Source organism: Vicia villosa, linkage group LG5, assembly GCF_029867415.1.
Source record: "Vicia villosa cultivar HV-30 ecotype Madison, WI linkage group LG5, Vvil1.0, whole genome shotgun sequence".
NCBI lineage: Eukaryota > Viridiplantae > Streptophyta > Magnoliopsida > Fabales > Fabaceae > Vicia > Vicia villosa.
Window position 1 is genome coordinate 7,807,786 of NC_081184.1, and position 9,743 is coordinate 7,817,528.

The following is a 9,743-nucleotide window of genomic DNA, read 5'->3' on the forward strand; positions in this document are numbered from 1 at the left end:
TTTTCAAACAACAAAAACTTGTATCATTTCAAATCATTTTCAAATTGCTGTTATAGCTAGTACTGTAAAGTACTGGGCCTCTAATAGAGTGTAAGACCCAGCACTTTCTTTATTTTCATAGTTTGTTTTCAAAACTGTATTTTCAAAATCTTCTTTCTGTTTTCAAAACATTCTTCTGGTATTTGAAGGGCATTATTCCCGGTGAAACTCTTCAGATACCTATGTGACCTTTGTCCATCTTCACTTCTTCTGTTTTCAAAAATCATTAACTGTTTATCATAAATACATTCAACTGTTATCCACCAATTACTGTTGAGGCTCTGTACATACTTCTTCAAAGGCCTCCACTCCATCCAGGTTAGGCTTTACAAGTTTTCAATTTACAGTCTTTGTTTAAATTACTATCAAATATAAACTGTGCATATATACATATATTTGTTTAGAACTACGTTTGAGTATAAACCCTAGGACAGTTAAACTATATATATATATATTATAGGAATATGGCCTAGGATTGAGAATGTCTTCCCGGTGAAGGCTCTTTCCTAATTAGAGATCTGTATTTCAAACCACCAAGATGAATTATTCCTGGTGAAACATCTTGGCAAAAACCTTAGAATCCAAAAATAATAGGGCACATCTACCCAAAGAGGAATTATTCCCGGTGAAACCTCTTACCCATTTGCTTAGAGCCAAAATAAGTTCAAAACTACATAACTTTCTCTTGTGCTATAACAAGGACCCTCGATTAGCCTCCTCTTGGGCTTTGTACAAGGACCCACAGGCATCTTAAAAGCATTTCCAGCTTCCTCTTGAGCTTTTATACAAGGACCCATCAGGTTTCTTATAAACATAGGAACAGGTCTTTAGTCACCTTTTAGCCTACCCTGGTGAGTTTCTTCCAATTTAAACCAGACTTTAAACAAGCTAAGTTTGTCTCAATTTTACATTGAGTACACATTTTGGAATGAGAGACATGGACAGTCTCTGTCACCCTTATCTTCATCAATCTTCCTTAGCAGAGTCTAGGATCCATGTTTTGATCATCCTCAGCATGAGTCAGCCTTCATCTTGGGCTTTAAACAAGAAGTCTCCACTAGATAATCTTTCTGCCAATCATTTCAACAAAACCCCTGGAAAGGGTTAGCCTCCAAAGTTAATTAATAAAAATGTCCAAAACCAATCTTTCATGTTAATAAAAAACCCCTGGAAAGGGTTAGTCTCCAAAGTCAATTAATAAATAAATAAAGATTCATTTCTCTTAGGAGAAAATTTCCCCAAAAGAGTCAAAACCCCTGGAAAGGGTCAGCCTCCAAAAAACATGATAAAGTCAATCTTTCACAAACAATTCCACCAGCTGAGTCAAAATCCCAGGAAAGGGTTAGCTTCCAAAGAAAAACAGTCTTTTTAAATCTCCAGTAGAGTTAAAACCAACAAAAACAGTTAGCCTCAACCTTGGGCTTCATACAAGGCACCAAACAATAAAACTCCCCTGTCAAGAGTCAGCCTCAACCTTGGGCATTGTACAAGGCAGATAATAGAGTCTCCCCAGTGAGTTCTTCATCATTCAGTAGCCACAACCTTGGGCTTTGTACAAGGCAGATAAACCATATTTTCATGTGTCAAAGATTCCTAACACTTAGGATTTTTCCCCATAGAGTCATCCATACTCAGTTCATTTAAGAGTCTGCCACAACCTTGGGCTTTGTACAAGGCAGAAAATAATGTTTTCCCTAGCTAGAGTCAGCCACAACCTTGGGCTTTGTACAAGGCACCCCAAAATAGAGTCATTCATAGTCTTAAAAATTCAGTTATCCTGAGCAATTAGCCACAACCTTGGGCTTTGTACAAGGCACACAAATAGAGTCTCCCTAAGTAGAGTCAGCCTCAATTCTGGGCTTTGTACAGAACACCAAATAAAATCCATCAAATAAACACTCTCCAAATAGAGTCGGCCTCAATTCTGGGCTTTGTACAGAACACAAAGAATACCCTGTAATTAATCCCCAGTGGAGTCATCTCCCAGAGTCAATCAATAAGTCAATAAAATCAATAAAAAAGCCTCAAGCTTGGGCCTCATACAAGCCAGCTAAAGTCAAATCTTTTATACAGTAGGTAGACATAGCTTATCTCTATAGAGAGATATTTTTACTACTCTACCACATTCAAACAAACATTACATTTCATTTCAATTTTAATCAAGTCTCCCATTTAGGATTTTGAAAGGCATGAGCTGGCAGTAAAACCCAGACATGTGGTAACTTTCCCTAATTTGGATGAGCATCTTTCTTTCATTTAAGAGGCATTTGACTGGTATACTTGCACATACACAAGTAAGGTCCCCCTCTTGAATGAAATGAATTCAGTTATTCTGTCACTCCTTTAAATGTTTGTGGTAGAATAGTACAAATACCTCTCTGTAAAGATGATTTCATGTCTCTTTACTGTAAACAGAGATTTAATTCAAAGCTTCAACCTTGAGCTTCAAGCAAGGCACCAAAAATAATTAATTTCCCTAGTTAGTTCTCCGAACTACATTAAGCTCTGACTTCCACTAGGGATATGTAGGCATGAGGTTCACAAGGAATCTCAGCGAGCTAATAAAATACCAAAAATAGTCAGTTTGTTTGTCTGTCTGTCTTTCTTTAATCAATTCAATTCCTTCTCCTAACACAAAGGAGAAACTTTCCCAATCATTAGCAATAAACACAATCACAATGACACAGAGAATGTTCCTATAGAGTACTACAGATATGTATGGTGCTTAAACACTTCCCTATGTATAACCGACCCCCCGGACTCCAGAATTTCTAGTCTAGGTGAAATCCCCACACTTAGCAAACTCCTAGGGTTTAGTTGAGATCTTTTTTCCCCTTTCCTACTCGTAGGACAAATAAGAAAGTTCGTGTGATATCGTAGGAAGAACTGAAACAAAATTCATCCCGCCACGGGCGCATTCTCCTTCCAAATTTCGCGTGAAGGGTATAGCGTGCCGTCCTCCCAAGTGAAACGGGGAGGTAAAGAAAACGACACCACAATCCCATATCACCTTTCTTATTCGTTCTTGCTATGGAAGGTTTAACCGCTTTAACTAAGAAAGCGGTGGAGGTGGGAGAATTTAAGCCTTTCAAGTATGGTGCAAATGACTTTATGGATATTATACAATTTGCGGACGACACCATCATTCTAGGAGAACCCTCTTATGATAATCTTTGGAGTTTAAAAGTGTTGCTAAGAGGTTTCGAATTGGTTTCCGGTTTGAAGATTAACTTCCAAAAAAGTAATCTCTACGGAACTCATATTGGAGATGGGTATTTTAAGGCCGCAACTACTTTTCTTGCTTGCAAAAAATGGAAGTTTCCCGATTAAACTCCTTGGCATTTGGGTAGGAGATGGTGCAAACAAGAAAAAGGTTTGGCGAGACGTGATTGATAACATAAAATCAAGATTATCCAAGTGGAAGGGTAGGAACATATCAATAGGAGGGAGGGTGACTCTCATCGGATCCGTGCTTAATGCTATTCCAATTTTCACTCTCTCTTTCTATAAAGCTCCGAGCAACACTCTTCAATACATTAGAAGTCTTCTTAGCAATTTTTGGTGGAGCGGGAACGTGAAAACAAGGTGCATCCATTGGGTAAAGTGGGAGAATGTTTGCAAGCCAAAAGAAAAAGGAGGGTTAGGCATTAGGGATGTGGGAGAAATGAATAAATCTCTTCTTCTTAAATGGAAGTGGAGAATTCTAAAGGAGGATAAGGCAATTTGGAGCAATTTTTTACGTTTGAGATATCATAAGCCGAAGATAAAAGTGTTGGCCTCGACCAAGGATCTTCTAAATCGGGACGATTTTAGATGGTGGAGATATGTTGTTATCAATGACTTCAAAGAAGATGATTTGGGAGAAGGATTCACCGAGTGGGTCAAATGTGACTTAAAGAAAGGTAATAATATTCTCTTTTGGCATAGTTGTTGGTTGGTCGATCAACCGCTTCGTGTTTACTTTCCGCACCTGTTTGATCGTACAACCAACAAATTATGTGTGGTGAACGACATCATTAAATCAAACAATGGTGACATTTGGTGGAATTAGGATGCCATCTTTGGAATTGATGTTTTGATCCATTTGGTCCCGAATGCCACATTCACCAACATGGCCGCAACGGGCATGGCAATCGAGGAAGATCTTAAGGCTTTATGCGAGCTCCTCCAAGGAGTAGAGTTGGACACATCGACAAAGAATGAATTTCATTGGAATCTCACATCTAGTGGGGATTTCACGGTGTCTAGTGTCTCGCAAATGGTGTCTAGTGCAAAAGAGATAGCTTGGACAACCTCCACCATTAAGTTGTTGGACGTTATTTGGAAGACAATCATTCCGGCAAAAGTCAAGATTTTTTCTTGGAGATTCTTCATCAATAGACTTCCGCTAAAAGATGTTCTTGTTAATAGAGGTGTGTCTACCTCAGCTTCCATTGATTGTCCTTTTTGTTCTAATTTTCCGGAATCGTTGGATCACCTTTTTTATCAATGACAAGTAACAAAGGAGGTTTGGAGTAGAATTTATTTGTGGTTGGGCATGGATGCCAATTTATCTCAAGAGGATTTCAAGAGCTTCGGGATGATCCAAGAAAAGGTGAAAAACAACAAAACTAAATTGATTCTAAACTCTATATGGATAGCTTTAATTTGGTGCATTTGGAATATGACAAACACAATCATTTTTTATAGTGGTATTTTTAGCCATGAGGAGGTGATTTGCTTTGATGAAAGTAAAGATAAATCAGGTACCGTTTATACGCTAAAAGGGTATGTTTATGTACCTAATAGCGAATTTTGAACTATGGGCTGAAGAAAGTATGTGTTGTTCATTTTTTCTATTTTCTAAAATCTAGTTCGTGTCTTGTAATAAAATCAAAGGTTCAAGTATGTGTAGATACGAATCATGTATCCCAGATTTTGCTCTATTATTAGAATTTTATATCCTAAGAATTTTGTATTTAAACAAAAAGACTCCAATTTTCAATTATTTTAGCTATACACCGATAGCATAGAATTTGATAATTGTTCACTTGATCTTTAAGATTAGACAACTTTGGTAATCCTACAATGTTCTTGAAAGACATAATTTACACTAACAAAATCTTTTCAATAAGCTACAAAACAGTTGCAACTTATGGGGTCATTCCTTTTTTATTCAAATTGTGGTAAGTAGGATCTGGATCCCATAGCGAACATTTATGAACCTAAACTGTTAGATGAAGATTAAGTGGCATGGATTTCAATTTTATATTTACTATAAAAAGACTCGCATTACATTAATATAATCTGATTATATATTCATAAGTGTAGGTAATTTTTATCTTATAAATCGATTTTGTGGTGTTGAGTTATATTCAAACAACTCTAAAAAAATTTGTAGTTAGTTTTGAATTGGTCTATCAAGTAAAACCGATTAAGAGCCTTATACCAAATTTATATACTAGAATTATAAGCACATACAATTTAAGCTGCTGGGAGACTCAAATTCAGTCTCTATAATGTTGTTGTTTGTAATTTTTCAATAAATAAATCATGATTAAAGTTGATGGTTGTATTACATTATGTATATATCTGTTAAACATTATTTAAATATGTATTTTTTCTGTAAATTAGATACAAGGTTTTTTTCTTGAAATAACTCAATATAACGATTAAAAAAGAAACATAATAAAAAAATTAAAATGGAGAAAAGAATAAAGATGTTGAAAGTGAAATTAATACCACAAAGCAATACTTTTATTTATTATAATAATCATTTTTATTCATTAAAAGGGAACAAACCACGTTTATAATGGTAGTAGTAGTAGTTCAGCAAATACATTTAAAGTGGGAGTAGCATAAGCTTTGGGTTCAGCAAACAATTTGTAACAGAAGGTGGAGGCTGAGAAATTAAAGGACAATCAATATACTGAACTCCATCAGGGTCCAAGCATAGTCCAACCTCATGCAAATACACCACTCCCTTACGATCTTTTAAGCAGCGAAGTTCAGGCCTCTTCCCATTGATTACACTTTTAATTGCATCTTCGAAATCTTTCACCGGTTCAGAACTTCCTGGTTTAATGTTTTTACTATTCAGTGCTTGTAGGAGATTAGCCCTATCCTTGATATCGAGGGCAAGTTTGAAGTAGTCTGAACCTGGGAATTTTGCTTCTGAACACTTGCCATGAGCCTCCCACTCGTGACCCCAAAACCATTCTTCCTTCCCATTTATCACCTCGGGCCATGAATTGTTGATACGGGGAAAGAGTGGTTGGACCTTAAAAAAAAAACATAAATTGTTAGAGGAATATACACAAAAATATATTACATGTAATCGAAATGTTTTTAAAAAAATTAAACTTCATTAAATACTCACCATACTGGTTGTAAACTTTGTAGAAGAATCGCACGTACGGCTATGAATTCCACTGGTGTTGCTTGGCCATAAGCCATGCACACCGAAACCATTTGTAATTCTGAAGCACTTGTTTGGTAGACATGCCGCAGGAGGCCATTGCTCCACGAGTTTCAAAAAATCGTAAGCATTGCCTTCATAGTTTGGCACCTGCAAGTAAAAAAAGATGATAAAAATGAAGAGCTTCATGGTTTATGGAGAAATGAGATGATTGTTAATTAATTTATAGCCAAATATTTGTAATTGAATAAAATAAAATCTTCGTTTCAATATATTTTATTCTTCATTCCATTCATTCCATTATGCTATATTCCAAAACATAGCCTTAATACTTCTTAGTATTTTTTATTAAAATTTATATCAATTCAAGCATGCTATGGGTTGTCAACACTTTCTTATGTCCTAACACTAACACTAAAAATGGGCCCTACAAATATCTCCGTACTAAGGGCAGGACTTCACATGACATAAGAGAGTAAACAACTTAACATTCATTTTTACACGTAACTATCCAATCTCATTCATTTCTATTCTAATAACAATGAAAAAATCATAGAAATGATTAATTAACATATTGGCTATGCGGTGTATTCTATTTTCCAAGAACAGTAATATCAATTGTATACGTAAATAAACTAAAATAGATTAAGTTTTTTTTTTTTTGTTTTATGTTTATTTCAATTTTGTTTATGCGACCACCCTATTATATATATGATCTTTAAATTTTTATCTAATAGTTTAATGATCGAAATTTCATTCTTAAAGATGATTAAGTGAGATGTCATAAGTTCAAACATGCATTGAATTTCGTTTTTTTACTTAACCATTTAGTTAAAATATTGAGCAACAAAAGACGGTTAAAATGCAACAACTCGAATTAGATATTTTCTATCATGCATACATTCAATCTTCAACATTCAATATCATAGTTGTGCATATACCTAGAACCCGTCTACTTGGACACCTTCATACTTAAGCGAAATCTCCATGCATGAGTAATCACTCATATCTATCCTGATGAAGCTAATCTAGATAATACTATATTTAAGATAAATCAAAAAAATTATGATAAGAGGGAGGATGAAGATGGTTTGAATAAGAAGTGACTCGGTTTGGCGCAGAAAAGGTGACAAATTATGAGCATAAATGCAATAGAAAATTAAAATTTCCCTCGATGAATCCTTACGAAAGGGCATGGTCAATGATAGGATGGTTATATCTTTATATGATGAATCCTTATTTCCAAATTGAGAGAGCGGTCACAATCATTAGAGGAACACCAACACCTCTACTTAGTCAACACTAGTATCAATAATGGTATAAGTGTATTTTTTTTTCATAAGCAACTTCTTGTATTAAGATTAAATGTACTAGGGGTACACCAATCCAGTTACAAGAAAAGAAAAATCAACAACAGAGTCTACAAATTATACCTCAGACATTAAACACGTAAAAGTGGATTTTTATACCACTCATAAAAGTTACTTTTAATGTTTGTAGATGCTACAGTCCACCACCATGAATACCACAATATCGTGTAGAATAATTCTTCAGAATCCAGCTTTGCATTGTTAAAAGTGATCTCATTACGCGCCTTCCAAATACACCAACAGAGGGCTAGCCAAATTGCTGCAGCAGTTTGTTTCTACAGTTTTCCTTGTAGTTGTTCTACCCAATCCAACAAATAATCACAGCAGTCCCCGACAACATTTTGTTGTATCCCAAGCCACAACAATACTCTGTTCTTCAATGGAACCAGCTTAGTGTAGTGCAAAAAAAGATGTTGCACTTCTTCATCCTGCATTTCGCAAAAAACGCACCTGGTTTGTTGTTGCTGTGTAATGATATTGCGTCTATAGAGATTGTACTTCGTTGGAAGCCTATCTCTTAACAACCTCCACCCAAATATCTGGACCTTTGAAGGTGCTGCTGCTCCCCAAATAGAACTAAGACCCTCTTGTAAAACAGACGTATGCGCCATAACAGGGTGAGAGTTTAACATACCATACCATGATTTCACAGTGAAGCAATTAGAAGTATCAAAAGGCCAAATAAACGTGTCACACTTGTTGACAACAGGGGTGATCCCAACCAACCAAATCTTTAATTCCCCAAACTCCTTTGTGGCCTCTCTCCCTAAAACCTCTTCGCCTTTGATGGATGACCATTCCCATTCTTCTTCAATCCATTTACCCACACTAAAAATAGTACTTTCTTTAAGTATAAGCTCATTAATTAAATAGATGTGGGAATTGAACTTCCAAAGGGCCAACCCCGAGCCATTTGTTCTTCCAAAACATAATGTTTTTTCCTTCTCCCAATCTTGCTGTAATCTTCCTCACTACTCCTTCTTCTTCTCCACACAATTCCATAATGTCCCCCCACTATAGAGATTCCTTTGATAATGTACCTTTAATAACACCACCCCATACCCAGTTAATGATATCCCCATATCTTCCTCTCAAAATTCCACTCCAAACAGCAGTCTCCTTATTTATCATCCTCCATGGCCATTTCGACAAAAGTGCTTTGTTGAAACTCCCCACATGCTTAATGTCCAATCCTCCTTCCTCCTTAGGTCTACATATCTCTTTCCAACTTATCCAGGAAATCTCTTTTTTGTCCCCAACACCATTCCACAGAAACTCTCTTTCTACAGCAATGATTTCTTTCATAACTTTTCTTGGGAGCTTGTAGAATGATAATTGGTAGCTTGGCATGTTTGTGAGGGTACTATTTATCAATGTCACTCTACCTCCGATTGATAGTAATCTACTCTTCCACGAAGACAGCTTATCTTTTAGTGACCTCAAGACCGGTTTCCAGAAACTACTCCTCCTGTGGTTCCCTCCCACTGTGAATCCCAGGAATTTGAAAGGTATGCTATCAATTTTGCAGCCCAGAAAAGAAGAACACGCCTGTAACTGATACTCCTTGAGACGAACTCCATAAATCTTGCTTTTGTTCAGATTAATTGTCAATCCTGATACTAGTTCAAATCCCCTTAAGAGGGCCTTAAGAGTCCACAAATTCTGCCATGATCCATCCCCAAAAATTATCGTATCGTCTGCAAATTGCAAGACGCTATAATCTTCTTCTTCATTTATCTTGAAAGCCTTATACAGTCCTCCAACAATTGCTTGTCTCATTAAACAAGTTAATCCTTATCCGGCTAATGTAAACAGATACGGGGATAGGGGGTCTCCCTGTCGGAGTCCTCTCGTCACATGAAAGTCCTCCGTTGGACTCCCGTTGACTAGAACTGACATCGTACTTGAAAAAACCGAAGCTTCCATCCAAACCATCC

General features: G+C 36.3%; 1 protein-coding gene across 1 annotated transcript; it reads right to left on the minus strand.

The window, feature by feature from the left end:
• Positions 1–5,741: 5,741 nt before the first annotated feature.
• LOC131606216 (ribonuclease 1-like) lies at positions 5,742–6,651 on the minus strand. The gene is made up of 2 exons (XM_058878478.1): positions 6,398–6,651; positions 5,742–6,298 (listed from the first exon to the last, which is right to left on the minus strand). The coding sequence occupies exons 1-2, from the start codon at positions 6,623–6,625 to the stop codon at positions 5,861–5,863; spliced, it is 666 nt and encodes a 221-aa protein (XP_058734461.1). The 5' UTR covers positions 6,626–6,651; the 3' UTR covers positions 5,742–5,860.
• Between the last annotated feature and the right edge of the window lie 3,092 nt (positions 6,652–9,743).

Bases quoted from the DNA above. Each gene is read 5' to 3' on its own strand.
- LOC131606216 (XM_058878478.1), bottom strand. From the start codon at position 6,625: ATGAAGCTCTTCATTTTTATCATCTTTTTTTACTTGCAGGTGCCAAAC. The intron at 6,299-6,397 runs GTGAGTATTTAA...TTTTTTTTTAAG, and splicing joins CAAAGTTTACAACCAGTATG to GTCCAACCACTCTTTCCCCG.